We start from the raw sequence: 22,121 nt of genomic DNA on the forward strand, positions 1-22,121 counted from the left end.
TTAAACATTATTGCATGGATTAGTCAGTTTCCTCTTTTGATGCTGAGTTTCCTTTTCTTCATGGTTCCTGTACGATATCTCTTGTTGGTGTTTTGTTCATGAATGGGGAATATTACAGAGATATTAGTAAAAATGAGAGATTCTCATGAATAATTCTCCTTCTCACGCTGTCCCCTTACCTGAGGTGTGGTCACTCTTAGGCTGGCCATTTGTATCTAAATCAACCAAATGGTCCAGTAAGACTATGATGACTTTTACCATTACTTTAACCTAAGTAGAAATGATACCATGAATAGTTTCTTCTGGTTTAACTTGCAGTGAGTACATGATTTCTTTGAATTGAGCCATTTTTCAAAGACTAATGATAATCAGCGCTTCTTTAAGAAATTTATCTAGGATTGTTTCAGTGTAATGTGAGAGGAAGTCTAGGAAATTATATTCCTGCAGCCAAATTACACTTAATAAATATTATGCTATATACAGATATTTATATCTTAAATGTTTATGGTTCTTGATGTAATAGATTCACAAATATCTTCTTGGAAATATAGAGATGAGAAGTATGTGCTCATGCATTTTATACATGGCAGTGTTCTGAGTTTGAAGTTGATGTCACTGTTAGAACCCATGTGTTAGTCCGTTGTGGGTTTCACCAAAAATCAGCTTTGTCTGATCTGATCCCTTCCAAGTGCAGCAGTAAGTCCATGAATATCTTCTATCTCTCTTGGCTCATTTTGAACAGTCCATCTAGATGTTTTATAAGCAGTGATCCTTCTGCATTTGTCAATTTTTATTAACAAAGTACTCATCTCAAACTTGATTTTCTTTCTCCTTTTTTTTGCAACCCTCAACTGGTTATTTCCCCAGTCTGGCCTCTTATTTTAAGCTCATGGATAAGGGCTTGAATTGAATGCACAATTCATTTGACCATTATTATAAAATCATGAGTGACATGGATAGGGTCTTTTCACTGGGTTGGGGAAAGTCCAGAACTAGAGGGGATAGGTTTAGGGTGAAAGGGGAAAGATTTAAAAGGGATCAAAGAGGCAACTTTTTCACGCAGAGAGTGGTGCATGTGTGGAATGAGCTGCCATAGGAAGTGGTGGAGGCTAGTACAATTACAACATTTAAAAAGATGGGTACATGAAAAGGAAGGGTTTAGAGGGATATGGGCCAAGTGCTGGCAAATAGGACTTGATTAATTTAGGATATCTGGTCAGCATGGATGAGTTGGACTGAAGGGTCTGTTTCCATTCTATACATCTCTTTGACTCTGTGGTCTAAACCACAAGCTGAATCAGATTATACAGTATCCTGGTAAAACTTCCACTCTCTATTCATTGAAAATGATTTAATTAGCACTAATTAATAAAAGGATTATGGAGATTAGAAGCAGTTAGTTAGGTCTGTCACAAAATGTAGCTTTCACTACCCTCACCATGTTCCTCTAACTTTCTGGGTAGGACTGCTTACTGTTGGGAAAGAAGGAATCCATAGGCAAAATTTGAATTGTTGCCTCGTGATTTCAATTTCTTTCTAGCTTCAATCCTGAGAAATTTTCATTCCTAATCTACATGAGAAAGATAGAAGAAGCGAGAGTATATAGATCTATGGCCCAAGACATTTTCTGCCACTTAAAGTAAATATTACACTTAAAATGTTACAATAATATAATATACAGAAAAATGAAAATGTGGCAATAAAAATGCTAAGTGGTCAGGTTCACCCATTGTCACAATAAATACATGAAATAGTAGAATAAAGGAGTAATTTTTTTCTGGTGGCTTGCAACTCAGTGCCTTTGGCAATGAAGCAGAACAATTAGTTTGCAAACCTTTTTCGGTAAAACCCTCCTAAAACACCAGCTGCTACAAAAATTATTTTTCGTGTGAAAAATAGAATTGCCAAGTGTCATATACATTAAAAATAGAAAGAAAAGGGAGGCATGCATACGCTTCACCATAAAATAAATTTTACGTCGTAGAAATTTGGATTGGATTTGTGTTGTTGCAGATTATGGGACCACATTATAAATGGATGAAGCTGGACCAGTACAGGGTTTTCAGTCAAAATATCACAGGGCTACTTATGAACTGATACAGTTTTTTTTCTAAGATGTCTTTTGAAGTCAGCTTCACTATTTTCCTAGATTAGCATGTAAGCAATTCATTCAGTTTAACTAAATTAATCAACAATTCCAAATGTTTTGAACATTAATGATTTGGCACGTTGCCTCTGCTGGATTTTTCTCTGTGAGCTAACGCATTGACATTCCCTGGGGAACGGATCATGCTGTAGCTTTTGTGGAGAATGATGAGTACCATGTTGTTGTGTATATAGCCTGAGGGGCACTTGCAACTTCATTAATGACCCTAACCTCAAGAAAAATCGTCAACTCCAATAACATGTTTGTTCAATTTTGCTTGCACTCATCTGGGCTGTGGCAAAGGATTGCAGGATGCACTTAAACAAAACATTGCTCTGGAGGGCAAGGCTGCTAATTGTAAGCAGCATGAAGACTGGGATGCATGCTAGGAATTTTCAGAAATTCATGAAGTTATTGAGTGTGGCCAGGTAGAAGTTGGAATTTTGGGTTGTTTATAGTGTCTCTCTTGTAAATTTATATTTCTTATAATGTTGAGTTGTCTCTGTGTTGTAGAATCATAGAGATATAAAACATGGAAACAGACCCTTCGCTTCAACTCATCCATGCTGACCAGATATCCTAAATTAATCAAGTCCCATTTGCCAGCTTGAAACCTGTACTCTCTAGTTTTGGGCTCCCCTGCCCTGTGATCTGTATTCTAAAACAAATCTTTCGGAGATAACCAAAGCCACTTGGATGTGATGATCACTAAACAATTACTGAATCAAAAAACCCAAAACAATCCTCTTAAATTAAAGAATTACTCAAGTGAAAATTGAAAATTAACATAACTGCTCTTTAAATAACATGGCCCTCTTAAGATTCAATGAAGTTGATGGGATGGGGTTTTTTTGCATCTATCCTTCGGATGTGGACTTCACTGGCTGGGCCATTCTTTATTGCCATCCCTTATTGCCTTGGACAAGGTGGTACAGAAGTATGCCTTGAACTGTTCCAGTCCCTGACCTTCAAGTACACCCACAGTACTGTCAGGGAGAGAGTTGTAGAAATATGACCCTATGATAGTGAAGTGGTAACAATATCATTTCAAGTCAGGATGATGCTTGTGGGTGAGTTTGCAATTGGTGGTGTTTCCATGTATCTGCTGCCTTTCACCTTCCAAATGGTGGAGGTCATGGATTTAGAAAGCGCTGTCTAAATAGGTGAGTTACTGCAGGGCATCTTGAAGAGGGCACACATTGCTGTCAATATGTGTCACTAGGGAAGAGAGTAAACATTGAATGTTATGAACAGGATGCCAGTCGGAGGGCTGCTTTGTTCTGGTTGCATTGAACTGCTTGAATGTTGTTGGAGCTGCACTCATCCAGACCTCTGGGGATAGTATTCCAATACACTTCTCATTTGTGTTTTATAGTTGGGGAAAGTGCATCCAGGAGAGAAATTTCCTGAAAAGAAACTAATTTAAAGCAGCAGCAGCAGAAGAAGGAGCTTTAGCACTGAAACAGGGGTAGCCCATCATTAAGGTATATGTGCCCATAAGATTGCTGTGGAAGTAAAAGGATTCAATTTTTTTTCTGATATTTGTATTAAGACTATTTCAAATAGTTCTTATAGAGTAAACACTGAGACCAGAAGAGAATTCCTCCATACTGTCATGCTTGATGCAAAAAATCATTAGCAGTCTAACTTTGCAATAAAAATCTAAAACTCTAGAGTGGGATTATGTTTTTGGTTAGTGCCTGGGAGGAATTATGCATTACACATGCTCAGAAGAATGTTCCTCCTGTGAGGTTTCTACATGAAGTTTTGCTGTTGCAAAGCACCAAGTGGAAAGGAACAAGTGGACTAAGTTAGGATAGCTGACAAAGAATAGACATTAACGAATGTTAGTTCTGAGAAAACTGCTTTGAAACTGCCAGCTCAGTCGCAATTTTTTCAAGAGGGAAATCAAGAGTTACGAATAATTTGCAGAAAGGTTTCTCAGGAATGCTGCCAGCCTGTCCTTCACCAACATTCTATTTCTACTAGAGCTACTGATATTATTGGCCTATCGAGATACTGAGATTTTGTGATATCTAGAATTCGTCCCTCAGATGTACTCCTCTCCTTTGTGTCGTGGGGATTTCTTTTACTCATATTAAAAGATCAAGAGACAGAAAGTTGATGTTGAAAATATAACAAAAGTGTATTGCGTTTATGAATACAGTGGATGTATCGAGTGGTGGAGAAATGGCAGGATAGGATGTTGTGGAGGTGTCGGTGTTCGACTGGGGTGGACAAAGTTAAAAATCACACAACATCAGGTTATAGTCCAACACGTTTATTTGTGGAAGGGATAAATGTAAATGAATGTGTATGCATGGTGTGAACGATTCATAGAATGAATAGGCTGCATTTGATAGCATGTGAAAAGGAATGAGATAGAGAGTAAGAGAAATATTAATTGTGTCCTGTGGTAGGAAGCAGAAGAATGTGTTGAAAAGGAGGAAAGTGCTCTGAGTGTAGTGGGAAGATGATGAAAGGAATGTGGTAAAGCACTGCTGAGAGATGCAGAGATGAAGTGCATGCATTGTTCCTGCTCTGTTATGGACCAAACTCATTGTATGGTATCTATGAAGTGATGCTTTTGTTTAGCATTCGGGTCTCAATTCAAGCCCAACAGAAGTTTGTTATTGATCCCTGTCAATCACCAAACAAATCATGACTATTGTAGTTCTATGAACTGTATAGTTTCAGGTTATAACCAACAATCCTACATATAAATTACAGGTGCCATTAGAGCACCTTTGAGGAAGGCATTTGCTTACTTGTTGTAAGTATAGATTCAAAGTGACTCTGTTTCGGTCACATTACTATGCAGCAATGTCAGTTTATAAATGATAACATCACAACAAAACTGACATTAGGTTTTCTTTTCAACATTTGCAAAATTATTAGTTATTCAGCTTTTCCTTCCTAAATATCTCAGCTGATAAAGGGACCATCCAGTATAGTCGAGTTATCCTTGAGCAAGTCAGTTTGACTAGGAAGGTGGTTTGGTGCTACAAGTGATGTGAGAACACTTAGCTGTGGTCAAAAAATTTTGAGGATTTCTATTCACAATCACTATCTAGCGTACCCCAGCTGGAAAATTGGAATAAGATTAAACTGAGTTTTGAAGTCTGAAATTCTTGAGGTCAGGAGAACTGCAAATAGGTGTGGATCTTGTACCTCAGGAAGAGGATCTCCCCTCAGTAAAACAGGGAGGATAAAGAGGAGGGATATAAAAGCACTTTAACTTTAAGTATATATTGCAAAGTTTTACTGATTCTATCATAGTTTTTAATCCAGTAAACATAGTGCTGTTAAATCAGTTGTAGACATTTTGTGCTATTTATTGTAGATTCAATGAAAATAATTCCCTTTTGCTCAGAAAACTAAACCAGGAGTTTCCTTACAAACTGTCCCTATTTATTGAGTTCCCAGGGGCTGTTGTTGCTTTGTCATTGAGCCAGAAATACTATAATTGGAAATGTTGCATTAGTGCCACATTAATGAGTTAAAATGAGTAAAGTTTCATTTTTCTAAGATTATCAAATTATTTGAATGCACGTGTATGCAGTTCCTGGGATGAGAAATATATTACAAATAATTTGGTGTTTAAATATGATCAGTATCAAACAATTATTTCATAATGTAATTATAACTGAACACAAATATTTATCTCTTTATTGCTTTAACAATAATTCCTTTTTTTATGCAGCCTATCACAATTTAACCTGTTAGTCCTGGTTGTTGGAAATAAAAACAGCCAAATAACTTAAGCTTTGGATATCTGATAAGCTTTGTTTTATCCACTTGTGTAACATTTACTTGCATCAATTCAATTTGTATAATTTCAATGCAGTATTTAGCAAACATAGAAGTATGACAAGTATATTATGTAAAGATGCATTGAGTAGGAATTGCTGACCTAACATCGCAACATCTGTTAAGTGGTTGCTCCAACAAAAGCCTTAACTGTCACCAACCTCATTACCTTCAGAAGACTGTCGCTGACCTCATTACCTCCGGAGATCTGTTTCCCACTGCCTCTAACCCAGTAGTCTCTCAACTCCGGGCAGCCCATTTCTACCTCCTTCCCAAAATCCACAAACCAGACTGCCCTGGTAGGCCCATCCTATCAGCCTGTTACTGCTCCACTGAGCTCATTTCCTCCTACCTTGACTCCATCCTCTCTCCACTTACATCCCTGATTTCTCTGATGCCCTCCACTGTATTGACAATTTCCACTTCCCTGACCCTAACTGCCTCCTGTTCACCATAGATGTCCAATCCCTCTAGATCTTCATTCCCCACCACGATGGTCTGAGAGTTCTTGGCTTCTTCCTTGACCAGGGGCCTGAACACTCCCACTCACCCCTACTTTCCTCCATCAAGTTTTTAATCAACCATCCAATTTTCTTGTTCTGTTACCTAGTGTTGACTTTTGTTCAAGTTCTTTTTTCTCTGTGACATTCCTTTGAATGTTTTTGTTCAACTTTTGAATAATGATGAATGGTCCATGTCCTAGTTTATTCTTCACAGGAATATCTCAAGTTGCCTATCTCCCTGAATTTAGTTCAACCGGTACAGATTTCTATTTTAAAATGTTGTGACATTGCTCCAAGAGAGCTGCTCAATTCTGATGCAGGACAAGGACGTGGGGGAATAGAGACATAGTAAGATATGCAGATGGAGTGAGATCAGAGAAAGTTACTGTGAAACATAAAGTTGGCATGGACCAATTTGGCCTCTGGTCTGCTTATGTATTCAACTTGGATTTTGTTTTTTGCACTTTCATGTGCAATAGGTTAATGTCTGCATCAGGTATTTGAAAGTATTCCACTGGTTTATACTTGTTCAGTATGGAGGCAGCACCTTTCCAGTTTGAAATATTTGTGTGCTTCTTCATGTGGAAACTCAAGAGCAGCTAAAAAATGCTGCGACTTAGCCCACTTTGGAGTTAACATAGTCCATTTTTTCTCTAAATAATTTTAATGGTCAGTTTAATCTCAGATCAATTTTTAATTTAGAAAGATAGTTTTTTTTTGTTGAGCAGAAATATTAAAGGATATGAGCCAAAGGCAGATTTCTGCAGTTAGACCACAAGTCAGCCATGACCTCATGAACGGTGTGAGGGGCTGTATGACCTACTCCTGTTCCTATCCTCCTATCTCCTTATGATCTCATGATGCAGGGCAATGAGAATTAATTAAAAATAGTGAGATCACTGATGTCAGAGAAAGCAGCATAAAAATGTGAAACAAATAACAAACTAAAGGCACAAGAGACCAAAATTAAAGTCAGTCAGAAAAACAAAGTGTTTAAAAAACAGAGGGAGAGAAATGAAAAGTGCAGAAAGATGGAAAACTAGTTTTAAAAAAAATCCAGCAATAAACTGTATCAGGATTGCCTATAGTGAAGTAATATTGGATTGAATAGTGAATTACAAATATTATAGTCAAACCTTGGATTTAAAAAATTCTGAATGCACACAAGTACAGGTGCACGTAAGACAAAATTGTTTCATCAGCTGGAGGGAGATCATTCAAAAATAGGGGAAAGTGGTACTTACAGTCTGTTTTGGACATTGAGGTACAAACACCATGATTGGTAACAACAGTTGGTACAAAGCATTACATTTAGTAATGCTCAAATCAGCACAATATAAACCCAGGAGATTTTAATTGCTTTTTATTAGACCCAGTTCTCATATTGAAGTCACGTGTCTTGAAAATCAAATAAGGTGCAGCTCTTTTGTATGTAGCTAGCAGCAGGTGGAGGTGGATGAGGATGAGTCATCCATGCAGTTACTTTTGTAAAGAACAAAACACTGTGTTTTCACAGCTTGTTGTGGGAGGACATTAGGACATTAAATTGGGCAACTGAAAAGCTAATTCCATCTAATGCTGTTTTGTGCAATTGATAGAATATAATTAATCATTTTAATCATGTAAATTTTGTTTATGTTCCACACATAACTGACATCTAAATGGTCTTGTCTGAAGAAGTGTCAAACTACAGTTTTATTTTCATACTCAGTGTTCATGCTTCCTGTTTTGTTATGTCAGATATTTTATTTTGGTTAATATTTTGGTAAATAAATGGAGTTGTGTCAACCACAGACCATGTATCTCCTTACAGTATCAATGGTGACATGATTTGCAATTGTGAACTGTTTAGTTCCTGTTTTAGTGCCTGATGTATCTGCATAAGAATTGAAGGACAATGACAAGACAGGACTGAAAATGCATCAGACACTATTGGATAAGATAGATAACCTAATACTATAGTGGGAATTCGACTTAATTTGATGGAGTGAATTTGTAGGTAGAAATGTATTACTCGTACCCTGACTAGAAAAGTCAATGAGCAGTTCGCTAAATTTTGAAAAGGAGAGGCAAGCACACAATAATACACTTGGGCAGCCTTAATAAAATGGACATGGCATTTTCATCCCAACCTGATTACCACTGGTTGAGCAATGCCAGAACACCATAATGACCACTATTGAAACTGCAAGGAAGCCCCAAGAAGTTGAGTCACAATACCAGAGTTGGTATTCTTGCTCAGAGATTGATACCCCTTGTGAGAGGGCATTTGGAGTTTGGACACCAGAGGTCAACAATGGAAGCCACAAAGAGGGAATTATCTCCAACAAACACAGGGATCTCCAAAGGAAGGTACCTGACTTCCTTCCTGCATTTTCCTGCATAATGGCCTTTATAGATCTTTCAAGCAGCCTTCAATAAAGAACAATGGTCTGCTCCAAACAACTTTACCACTTTGTATCTTTGACACATATTTCAATCTCTTAAAACGGCACCTAGCAATTACTGGTGAGATGAAAATCATCATGTCTATTATATGCTCTGACATGTGAAAATATATGGAGATCAACAGGGTTAACTTCACTTATTTCACTTATGATTTGGAGATGCCAGTGTTGGACTGGGGTGTACAAAGTTAAAAATCACACAACACCAGGTTATAGTCCAACAGGTTTAATTGGAAGCACACTAGCTTTCGGAGCATCGCTCCTTCATCAGGTGATAGTGGAGGGCTCGATCATAACACAGAATTTATAGCAAAAATTTACAGTGTGATGTAACTGAAATTATACATTGAAAAATTGATTGTCTGTAAAGTCTTTCATCTATTTGATTACCGTGATAGTTTCACTTCTTTCATTTGTAAATCACAAAAGCTTTATTTAAAAAGTTGCATTCTCAGGTTAGTTGTTAAAAATGGTGATAGCTAGACAATATGTTGAAGGTGTTAGCCCCCTAAGTTCTCTGTCTATGCCATGATGTTTAGATTGATTCTAATCTAAAAAGTGAGATAATGGAGTTTTACGTGAATTCATGTAGTTTTTGAGCAAAGTACAATGTAACCCTGCAAGTACAAATTCACCCCACAAAATACATGTGTGCATGTGGGTCTTTGTGTGTGTGTCTGTCTGGATTGGGGGTTGTGAGTGTGAGAAAGTGTGTGTGTGTGTGTGTGTAGTGAGCGTAGAGTGTCTTATGTCTGTGAGGGGTGCACGTGTGAGTGTGGGAGTGTTTGTGTCTGTAAGGGTGTGTGTGTGTATATGTGTGTCCATGTGCATGTGTATATAGGAGTTTGTGTGTGTGTATATCTGTGTGTGTGTATAGTGCAATGGTGGTCACCTGTAATGTGACATGAACCCAAGGTCCCGGTTGAGGCCCTCCCTATGGGTACCGAACTTGGCTCTCCTCTTATTTCAGTTAGTTCAACTTAGCTTTACACAATAATGCCAAAAAAATGTAATACTGTGCTTCCTTATATCAAATGGGTTTTCTTCTTTGACATAAAGTACTTTAGCTGTGGTTCTGTAATGCTGAAAGCTTTCTTAGATTTAAATGTCTTCATAGTTCTCCTTAATGTACATAAGAAAAATCATTGGTCTTTTTCCTCAAAATCTCTCTCTCTACACTCAAAAGATTTTAGACAAGATGGAGAAGCATTTGTTAATTGCCAAGAAAGGATAGTAAATTATTTAACAATTTGAACCCTTGAGGCAACCTCATCAAAGAATGCTTATTTGCATTTTGATCTCAGTATCTTCTTTTAAACTTGTATGGTGGTGTGCATCATGTAAGAATATCGAAAAAGTACTTTTTTTTTCAAATTCTTTCATTTGAAATGTATTAATGAAAGCCTATTAGCACCATTGGCACCAATTAATTAGAAATGCATCTGTTCAAAAATCTATTTCACTGCTGTTAGTGTCCCAAGCTGCTGTTGTTTCAACTTTTGGGGAGCAGAGTTTGATTGAATGTGTAATGAAAGTGTGTATCTTTACCATACAACACTACAGAAAGCAGGGCATTAAAGTCATGAACCTAATGCACTAGGGCATGAAAATGTTATTTTCATGAAGTTTAATTTTACCATTTGCAATGATGTACTCTGGTTTCTCTTTGCTTTAATCAGAAAAAATAAATTCAGAAGTTTTTTTTTCTCTAAAACTAGTACAACAAATGTCTCCCCATCAATGTGCAGAGATTTTCTTTTCTGTAGTACATTTAAATCCCACTTTGGTGTACAAAGATAGCATAGGTTCATTTGATCATTTTTCTTCACCCCAGGGTGAAATACATCATCCATTCCCAGGCGCCTATTGCCTTAGGGTAGAGAAGGTTCCAAGCTTCCCACTATTCACAGCCATTGGCAGAGGAGCTGCATTCATTTGACAGTCGTATTGTATCATAAAGTCACACAGACCCTTCAGTCCAACTAGTCCATGCAGACCATGTACCCAAACTAAACTAGTTCCACCTGCCTGAGTTTGGCCCATATCCCTCCAAATCTTTCCTATTTATGTGCTTATCCAAATGTCTTTTAAACATTGTAAGTATACATGCATTCACCACTTCCTCTGCCAGATCATTCCACATGCTAACCATTCTCTGTGTAAAAATGTTGCCTTTCATATCTTGCGTAAAACCTTCTCTCAACTTAAAAATATGTCCCCTAGTTTTGATTTCCGACTCCTTAGGGAAAAGATCTTTGCTTGTCACCTTATCTATGTTCCTCATGATTTTATAAACCTCTAGAAGGTCTTTCCTCAACCTCTTACACTCCAGTGAAAAAACGTCCCAGTCTATCCAGCCTATTTTTATATCCTCCATTTCCAGTGACATCCTGGTAAATCTTGCCTGAACACTCTGTAGTTAAATGATATCCTTCTTTTTGGCAGGGTGACCACACTGCATACAGTACCTCAGAAGAGGCCTCACCAACATCCTGCAAAACCTCAGCATGACGTCCCAACTCCTATATTAGAACATCTGAGCAATGAAGGCAAACATGCTAAACGTTTTCTTAACCACCCTGTCTACATGTGACGTAAATTTCAAATAATTATGAATCTGAACCCCTAGATCTCTCTGTTCTACGTTACCCAAGGCCCAGCACTAATTGTATAAGTCCTGCCTTTGTTTTACCTCGCATTTATCTCAATTAAACTCCATTTACCACTCCTCCGCCCATTGGTGCAATTGATCAAGATCTGTTTGTACTCTTAGATAATCTTCTGCACTGTCCACTATACCACCAATTTTGGTGTCATCTACAAATTTACTAACCGCGCCTGCTATATTTTAAATACAGTACTGTCTTTGCCAGCGATACCTACATCCCATAAAAAGAATAATCAAACTTTAGAAAACAATTTGTTAAATGATTAAATAAAAGTCCTTGACAACTTACCAAAGCATTTTACAGCCAATCCAGTACTTGAGGTGCAATCACGGAAGTATAGAAAACTCATCACTGGGCACATCCTTCCAATTAATTGGATGCACCTCCCATTGTCATTGTTTTGCTTTTGAGAGGTAGAGAGAGAAAGCAAATAGCAAAGTGCTTCAGAAACAAAAACACAGACTGTTGGGAAATTCAGCAGGTCTGGCAGCATCCGTGCTGTAGTATCTCTCCCCAGATGCTGGCACACCAGCTGAATATTTCCAGCAATTTCTGTTTTTGTTTCTGATTTCCAGCATCTGCAATTCTGTGAGATTTGTTTTGTTTAGCAATGTGCTTTACCCCAGATTTACCACACCCCCCATCCCCTTCTAAAACTCCCCAGCAGATCCTACTCACTTTTTGCAAATATTAACTCTCCAACTCAAATACAGAATAAATTGCCATTCAACCAACTCAAGCAGCTTGCCTCAGCTCTAACCTCCGAAGGATAATCCTTAGTAAACAATTGGACATTCTGCCTATTTTTTTTCTACACCAGTGATCCTCTGGTCTTTCGAAGTGGAGTTAGTGCCAATTTAGGGACTGGAACTTGCTGTAGGCATGCACCCAGAATTTGTTATTGGTTGCATTTGACATGGATCCATGTTGACAGTGAATATATAAAATGTTCAGCCTGCGTTTGAGATGGATATGGGTAGACCAGTGCTTCATTCATTTGAGTCACATAGTTTTTAATATACTTTTCTGTTTATAAACCATTTGACACATCAAAATAAATATTTAATCTAGCTTACTAAATAAAAATATTTTGAGAGTGAGCCAGTTCTGCATTATCAAGCATAGACTCATAACTTACTCCTCAGGCAATTTGACAGAATATTAACATTTTAGTCACCTTGCTAAAATAATAACTTGTAAAATAGATCACATCCAGGATTACTGATTTGTTGTTATGACAAGCTACTGTTTTATTTTAACATGTTTTACCACTATTAAAGACATACTAGGCTCAGCTTTTACTAAGCTAGTTCATGGATATTAATGAAGTTCAACAATATATGTTATTGACTTAACTTCTGTTTTTATTTTCAGAAACAAAGGTGACCCAAAGCTTCAAGAAATAAATGCATACATCTTGTGGATGCAGATAACGCCATGATACCCAAACAGATTATTGCAGAGATTGATGTTACGGGAACTGGAAGAATCTAAGTTTGGTTATGAAGGTGTAACAAGCAATTGTCGATAAATTGCTTCAAAGGAATAGTTAATTTGCAATTTCTGAAACAGTATTAACAGTGCCATTCCAAGGAGAGTTATTTTTCGAGAACATATACTCAGTCATGTTTATTGGGAAGATTGTCACCTTGAGCCATTTCAGTTCACATTTGTTACGTTCACTTCATTGACTCCTGAAGTTCTCAGACAGTAGTTTTCTTCAAAACTAATCTTCATTACCAGTGTCACAGATCCAAGGAGAGTGTTACAACGTTTGACACTGCCGAAGCATGTCCAAAACCACAGAGATTGTCAATCTCTCATTCTTAATGGATAATGAAAAGGAAATGATCTTGGAGGTTTTACGCCGTGATGAACAGTTGCGAAAAGCTGAAGAAAAGAGAATAAGGTGAGTGGTCTCTTGGAGGAAATGATTGTCTACAATTTGATGGAAGGAGAAGAATTTGAACCATAAACAAGAATTCACAAAGCAGCACAAAATAACTTGTGATTAATACACCTTTCGTAAATGGGAAAGAAAAGTGAATAGATGCTGCTAGGCCTCATGTTTGCATTGTTTTCTTCATGTGGGAAATTCTGGATCTCATCTGAGACCTAAGGGATGAACCTACAAATAACTAGAAAAGCAGCAAATATCTGGTATGGGGGAAAATGTAAAATCTATTGTTATATGTATTGGATTCAGCAGTTCTTAATTGCTGCCTGCTTTTGTTGGAGAAGTTATGTTCACAAGACAAATTATGCTTGACTTATTGTAAAGTGTTTTATTTCAGAGGCATAAGTCTAAAATCACTTGATATATTTCAATTTTTTAATTGATTCCATTGCAGGAAATAATAATTTTTTACATAATTAATGGATGTGTAAAACCTACAGAGACAACTCTGCTCCATTAGCACTGGTAGTCAGCAGTTGCACAGAAATTACTATGAAATATTTTGTTTTATAGTATGCTAGAAATCTGCTAGCATGTACACTAAACTAATTCTGTTCCAATGATAGTTCCTATATATATTTGGTTTGAGCTCTGTGAAAAATAACCAGTATAATCTTTAAAATGTACAAATCATTTTGATTGAGTATTTAGTACTATTGTAGCATTCATTTTTTCTTTGATTCTGTTGTAATCCCAGCAGATGGTATTGCTGGACAAGTGAAATCCCAAAATTAAAATCTGATTTTTTTTTTTGTTTTTGGTTAATGGAATTATTATTCATTGAATCATAGGAGAGGAGCGTAGCAATGGATATTCTTTCTACTTGCATGCTGAAATATGGATGTTTCCACATTTCCACAGGATCTGTGAGGGCCAAGATCCTGCCTACACAGTGGGTGAGGAGCTGAATTTTGGGCACCACAACACCAATCGTGGGTCTTTTGGCCTGATTATGGACCGATTTCATTTTGAATGAAAGGGGATGAATGGGATGAAAATGACACGTATTAATGGTGGTGCAGATTGTGGTGGGGTGGGTGCATAGTGGGGAGTGGTAAGATTTCCCTGGTGAGTAAGGGATGAAGAATGAGAGCACAGAGGCTATGCAGTGTTAATGGAGTGGGAGAGCACCACTGAGCTAGATTTAACAGACAGTAATGAAAGTGGCAGAGCATGGGCCATGTTGGCAGGTAGGTGCAGAAGCAGAGAGAGGGAGAGTGAGTGAGGCAGTAGAGAAGAGACATTAGCACTTACTCTAGTAGAGTGGAGAAGGTCATGGTCCCCTCTATCAATCCTGAGGAAGACAATGGCGCTCCTTTGCACCACCCTGTCTACCAGGACCTCCAGGTCCCTGTCCACAAAGCAAGGCTGCAATGTCCTCTTGGCTGCCATGTCTAAGGCAAATGTTTTGAACCACACGTACTGAAGGCACCATATTCCATACTGAAGGCACTAGACACTGTTGGAATATTGCGTGCAATTCTGGTCTCCTTCCTATCAGAAAGATGTTGTGAAACTTGAAAGGGGTCAGAAAAGATTTACAAGGATGTTGCCAGGGTTGGAGGATCTGAGCTATAGAGAGAAGCTGAACAGGCTGGTGCTGTTTTCCCTGGAGCGTCGGAGGCTGAAAGGTGACCTTATAGAGGTTTACAAAATTATGAGGGGCATGGATAGGGTAAATAGACAAAGTCTTTTCCCTGGGGTCGGGGAGTCCAGAACTAGAGGCATAGGTTTAGTGTGAGAGGGGAAAGATATAAAAGAGACCTAAGGAGCAACTTTTTCACACAGAGGGTGGTACGCGTATGGAATGAGCTGCCAGAGGATATGGTGGAGGCTGGTACAATTGCAACATTTAAGAGGCATTTGGATGGGTATATGAATAGGAAGGGTTTGGAGGGATATGAGCCGGGTGCTGGCAGGTGGGACCAGATTAGGTTGAGATATCTGGTCGACATGGAAGGTTGGACCAGAGGGACTGTTTCCATGCTGTACATCTCTATGACAGGATGCATGACAGCTGATACCAGGGATTCCAGGATATTTTGGCAGTGGTGAGGATTTCTGCCTGTGGCAAATAAGAGAGTTGGGCTAGTCTTGGCTGGCTGAGAAGCTGTGGGGCTGCGATGCATAGTTACTGAGGCAAGTTTGGAGTAATAGTGTAAGAAAACTCACCAGGCCTTGTGTAAATAAACTCTCCATGTAACTTGATGAAGAATGACACCTGAGTTTTGTTAAGATTCAGTCCATAAGGGTTTTCCTCCTCTTTTTCAATTGCAACCGACCAACCCTTTATTCTAGACTGATGTGAAAATAAATAAATCTCCTTTTTACAAGCTATTTTTTATTATTCAGATTTTGATTTGGAAAACGAGGAATGGTGATTACATGGGTTTTGGGAAGAGAACAAATGAGAGATGTAAAAAATTTGAAAGAATAGTGCCCTATTTAATTTATTCAAGACAACTTTGAATTGTTTTCAAAGAATAAGGAATAAGCTATCCTTATATTTTAAATTAATTTATAAGAAATAGGTTTATTGTTCACACTCATTTATTTATATTTAAATAACACAGCAGATTTTTTTTTGATTGAATATTATTCTTTGTGTCAAAGATAAAATAGTTTGCATCAACAGCCTGGTGAAACCATTGACCACCCAAATTGGACCTTTCTGGCAGATTACAAAAATTGTAACATCTTAGCAGTGTCTGCTCTTGAAAATTGTGGTGCTATTTTCTCTTGATCTTTGAATAAGTCATCACTTTCCAAATTAATATCTATTTGCAGTACAACTCTTTTTATTTAAACCTCCCTGGCAGTGTCAAAATAGCTTCAGTCACAGTCACAACCTGTTAATTTAAACATGGTTCATTATTGCTATTCATTCTCCATATCTTGTATCACTTTGAACACTGTTAGTTACACCAGTACGTACTAAACCTCTCTTCTGTTATTGAACTCAGTGGGACTCTCTTCACTTGCTTCCGTTGGTATGTATCACATCACAGCCAAAGCATCTCTCACTCTCACATCATCACCATGGGAATACCCAGAATCATCCCAGGTACCCAATTCTACCTCTCCCACCTCTGTCCCAATATCCAGCCTTGGGTGAATCGCAACTTCTTCCAAATAAGTATTGTGAAGACCAAACCTGTTATTTTTAAACACTGACTCCATCCTGTTTCCCAGTCAGATGAGTTAGACCACTTACAACCTCAACATTTTACTTGACCAAACTGAGCTTCCAACTCCTGATCAAAAGGCAGCACTAAAGGGTCACCTGCCAATGTAACATCAAAGACTTCAGGCCTCCTGTAGTTCATCTTTGGGAAACCATCTTTGTTGCCCCCCCCCCCAACCCCACTCCTTTCTCCCAGCTAAACTGTTTGCGTACAGCCACAATGAGGCATCTATCTGGCAAAGTGAAACAATGATTGGGTATATCCTGTCCACAACAAAGACAAATCCAAGCTGGTTAATTACTAGCACTTCAAATCATCAACAGCGTTGTTTCTCGTCAAGATTGACTGCGGTCTATGTGTGGTTGCGTTGAGTTTTATCCGAGTTAAAGACAGCTGTAACACATTTGAAACTTCGAATGTCCTGTTCCTCGGATACTGCCTGACTCGGCTGTGCTTTTCCAGCACCACACTTTTCGTCACAGAAGCATAACTGTGACAAGTAAGCCATCCAAGTCCAAATCTGAACGTGTGAATATCTCTTCTTGTTTTCCTCTCTTCAGTATGGTACCTGCTCATTAGGATAAAGTCAGCAGTAATCTATTTCCTTCGACCACATGCTGTAACACATCATCCTGAACTATTGTATACTTTTGAGGATAGACCTGAGGTTCATAATATCAACATCTCAATATTTTATAGAGGTTTCCCTTAATAAAATATATATTTTAAGTTCATTTTATAACTATGAAGTGAGAGTTTACATCTTGTGTCGCTCGCTCTCTATAACCTCTAGACAGTCTTTGTATTCTTAAGCAATTATATCCCTGCAGAATGTTAGGGACTGTTTGCAATTCTTGTCTCATACTGTTCCCATGGCTGTTTCAAATCCCTTCTGACACACATGTCCAACCTTCAGACTTACTCATTTGAGACTTGCTTTCTTTGTGCTTCTGGTTATCAGTTGTTTATGCCTGGGGCTATTCACAAGGTCAACCAGCTGAACACCTAATTCCTCAGCAGACTTTCGGAACATAGCATGAGTCACTCTGTTCACTAAAGGAGCATACTGATTAACTTCAGCATGTATCTTTTTAAAGCAAGATTAAAACACAGTCCTAACTGTCTTATAGCAATGTTATTCATTAATGCATCTTGCAGTTCTGGCTCCTTTCCTGGGCTAACTGTCCTTACTTGAAAATAATCATTCCTGGCTTTGTTTCTAAAAAAAGGAAATTTGACTATGAATCTAATGTTTTTCAATGAAAAGCTCACTATTTTGTGTGGATATGAATATTTGGATAGATATACATTGTATATAATTTATAATAGACCAGCATATTTATAAATTCTGTCACTTTGCTGTTATAATTTATTGTTAACAGTTCAATCAAATGGTACTTACGCAACAATAACCAACAATTGAATATTAGAAATAACTAATTTAGATTCCATAAGGACCATTGAGGCTCAAGACCTCATTATTGTCTTAGTCCAAGCAGGGACAAAATGCTTACATTCCGAAGGAGAGGAGAGAGAAAGATTCCCTTGATATCAGGACAGCATTTGACTGACTGTGCTATCCAGAATCTCCAGCAAAATTTAAATCATTGGGAATCCAGGGGGATTGTCTTTCCACTGATCACAAAGAAAAAGTTGCCCAGTAGTCCCTGATAGAAAGCATCCATATGGATGTTGGATATCAGCTAATTCAAGCTGACTGCAATGTTCAATATTCATTATCTTGAATCATATGCAGAGTGTATATAGAGATTGGGAGTGAACTATACCAAACAAATACAGTAAAATCCTGATGGGTTAAATCCTAGCAGATCTACACTTAAATTTGTGTTAAGCAGAGTCCCTGTGTAAGCTGACTTGCCTATAAATGCACTCTTTGTCAAAATCATGCCAAAGAAAGTTTCAATAAAGCCGTAAATGTGTGAAAATGTGTTTATTTAATTTTATTCAAGCCTTTCAATGGCTTGACCTTGTAAAAAACAAACTTGAAAGACTTAACTCCAGGAAAATTCAGTAATTTTTATCTGCTGCATGGGCTGCCTTTGAACAGTCTGCTATAACATCAACGCAATCAAATATGTCATCAATGTTTTTGGGTTTGGACTGTCACCAGTAGTGAGGGAAACAATGGATGAATGGCAAGTGTTCATCAAACTATTCAGGGTCACCAACCTCTTCAGTCTCCTTGGCTGAAGAACATACTGCATCTATAATGGCATTAGCTGTCAGTGCTGTCGTGCATCAAGCAGTGTTGTCCATCGCAATGCATGTTTCCACCATTATCTCTGCTGGAATTTCCATGCCAGCCTCCCGAAGGCAAGTGAAATCCTCATCACCCTCGGTCTAGCAAGCTTCACTTTGCTCATACCTTTGAGTCTAGAATGGTTGGTGCAGTTGACACTTGTGTCTGCTGTCACCATCTGCCATACTTTTGTCATTGTGAGCATGGCTTTGAATACAGTAGTGTTGGATTCTCGCTTCAAGGCAATGGCCTTGATAACATGAGGAATCACCATGATTGGGAGCGTGTTCAGGTTTCTCATCACCGTTGACCCTTTGGCTGGAACTCATCATGACATTGGGATGCAATGATATCAACGTCATGCTTGAGGCTGGCAATGTCAGTGTGCATAAGGCAGTTGTCTGTAATTTTTCTTCATTCATTCATGGAAAGTGAACATCACTGTGTGGGTCAGCATTCATTGCCCATCCTTAGCTGCCCTTGAGAAGGTGTGATCTGCCTTTTTTTGGATTGTTGAATTCCATTGTGTAGGGAAATTCTTCAGGAAGGTGACAAGTGGAGAGTATTTCATCACAGTGTTGATATGTGCTTTGTAGATAGTGGATGGACTTTGAGGAATCAGGAAGGTGAATTACCCACCACAGGATTCCTAGCCTCTAGCATGCTATATATGGCTTGATTTTCTTTGGCTAGTCCAGTCCAGTTTCTGGTCAATGGTAACCTCCAGGATGTTGGATTATGGGGAATTCAATGAAGGCAATGCTGTTAAACATCAAGGAGTGATGGTTGGATTCTGACTTTTTGGGTATAGTGATTGCCTGGTATTTCTGTAGCACGAATGTTACTTGCCACTTTTGAGCTCAATTATTATCCAAATATTTTGGACATGGATTGCTTCAGTATCTGAGGAGTTAGAAATGATGCTGAACATTGTGCAATCATCAGCAAACATCCCCAGTTCTGGTTTTATGATGGAGGGAAAGGGATTGATGAAAGCAACTAAAGCTGGATGGTACCCTGAGGAACTCTTGCAGAGATGTCCTGGGCCTAAAATGATTCACCTCCAACAATCGCAATAAGCTTCCTCTGTGCCAGGTATTACTCCAAGCAGCAGAGAGCTTTCTCCCTAATTGCCATTGATTCCAGTTTTGCTAGGGCTCCTTAATGCCACACTCAGTCAAATGCAGCCTCGCTATCAAGGGCTGTCGCTCTCAACTCACCTCTGGCATTTGGCTCTAATGTCCATGTTGAACCAAGGCTCTAACGAGTCCAGGGGCTGAATGGCCCTGGCAGAACCCAAACTGAGTGTCACTGAGCAGGTTATGCTGAGCAGGTGCTGCTTGATAGCACTGTTAATGACGCCTTCCATCACTTCGTTAATAACCGACAGGAGATTAATGGGGTGGTAATTGGCCAAGTTGGAATTGCCCTGCTTTTTGTGTACAGGACATACTTGAGAAATTCTTGATATTTCCAGGTAGATGTCAATGTTGTAGCTGAAACAGCTTGGCTAGGAGAGAGGCAAGTTCTGGAGTAGAAGTTTTCTTTCTATTAGACTATAAAATGATAAAATATGGAAACAGCCCATCAAATCTGTTCCACCACTTGATCATGGCTGATATGTTTCTCAATTCCATTCATCTGCCTTCTTCCCTAACCCTTGATCCTCTTACTACTAAAGAACCTATCTATCTCTGCCTTAAATACACCTTCAACAGCAATGAGTTCTACACCGTCTGGCTGAAGAAATGTCTCCTCACCTCAGCTTTAACGAGTCATACTTCCACTCTGAGATTGTGCCTCAGTCCTGGTCTCTCCTATTAGTGGCAACATCTTCTCCAAGTCCTCTTTATCCAAGCCTCTCTGTATTCTGTAGGTTACAATGAGATCTCTCTACATCCTTCTAAACTCCAATGAGTGCAGATCCAGTGACCCCAACGGCTGCTCACATGAAAACCCCTTCATCCCTGGGATCATTCTTGCAAACTTCCTCTGGAGTTTCTCCAATGTCAGATACAGGGCGGAAAACAGCTCTTAATATTCCAAATGTGGTCTAACCAGAGCCTTGTACAGCCTAACAATTGAGGATGGGGATATTTGTGGAGCTGCCTCCTCCAGTGAGTTGTTCAATTGTCCGCCACCTCTCATGACTATATGGGGCAGCACTACATACCCTACAACTTATCTGTTAGTTGTGCAATCGTTTAGTGATACCATTGACACCTCATTTTTAGATATACATCGTGCTGCTCTTGGCATCCCTCTTGATTCCTTGATTTGATTGTAATAGTAGAGTGAGTATATACCAGACCATGAGATTGCAGATTGTGTTGGGGGTACCTCATGGATGCCTAGTTTTTGCTTGTATTTCAAAAAGACTGACAAAATCAATGGTGAAATCTCCATCTTCTTTGTGACCTCCATTTATTGCTTTATGCCATGATTTACAACTTGCTGTATCAATTTTGACCACACCTATAACTTTCTCACAAACCTAGGTATAGCCACAGGCTTTGTACATTTAATGCCATACACAGTGCTCTATGATTTCACACCCTTGTGGGGCCTAGCTGCATTCAGGTTTGTTGGCATTGTCGGATGACAAGCTTCAACAAGTTTGGCCAATCCAGAGCTGGAATTATGGAACTTTGGCTTGCTATGGGCATAATTTAAGGCATTTGACAAGGTTCCCCATGGGAGACTGATTAGCAAGGTTATATCTCAAGGAATACAGGGAGAACTAGCCATTTGGATACAGAACTGGCTCAAAGGTAGAAGACAGAGGGTGGCGGTGGAGGGTTGTTTTTCAGACTGGAGGTCTGTGACCTGTGGAGTGCCACAAGGATCGGTACTGGGCCCTCTACTTTTTGTCATTTACATAAATGATTTGGATGCGAGCATAAGAGGTACAGTTTGTAAGTTTACAGATGACACCAAAATTGAAGGTGTAGTGGACAGCGAAGAGGGTTACCTCAGATTACAACAGGATCTGGACCAGATGGGCCAATGGGCTGAGAAGTGGCAGATGGAGTTTACTTCAGATGAATGCAAGGTGCTGCATTTTGGGAAAGCAAATCTTAGCAGGACTTATACACTTAATGGTAAGGTCCTAGGGAGTGTTGCTGAACAAAGAGATCTTGGAGT

General features: G+C 38.7%; 1 protein-coding gene across 5 annotated transcripts in view; it reads left to right on the forward strand.

The window, feature by feature from the left end:
• Positions 1-22,121, forward strand: part of sytl5 (synaptotagmin-like 5) — a 183,023-nt gene that overhangs the window by 65,512 nt on the left and 95,390 nt on the right. For 4 of the 5 annotated variants that reach the window (XM_060833536.1, XM_060833533.1, XM_060833535.1 and 1 more), the window contains exon 2: positions 12,950-13,484. In XM_060833536.1, coding sequence (XP_060689519.1) covers positions 13,366-13,484 — 119 coding nt within the window. In that variant the 5' untranslated portion in view covers positions 12,950-13,365. Of the gene's footprint in view, positions 1-12,949; positions 13,485-22,121 lie in introns of those variants that run through there. The other variant, XM_060833537.1, reaches the window with a different exon arrangement.

Source organism: Hemiscyllium ocellatum, chromosome 12 (genome assembly GCF_020745735.1).
Source record: "Hemiscyllium ocellatum isolate sHemOce1 chromosome 12, sHemOce1.pat.X.cur, whole genome shotgun sequence".
Lineage (NCBI taxonomy): Eukaryota > Metazoa > Chordata > Chondrichthyes > Orectolobiformes > Hemiscylliidae > Hemiscyllium > Hemiscyllium ocellatum.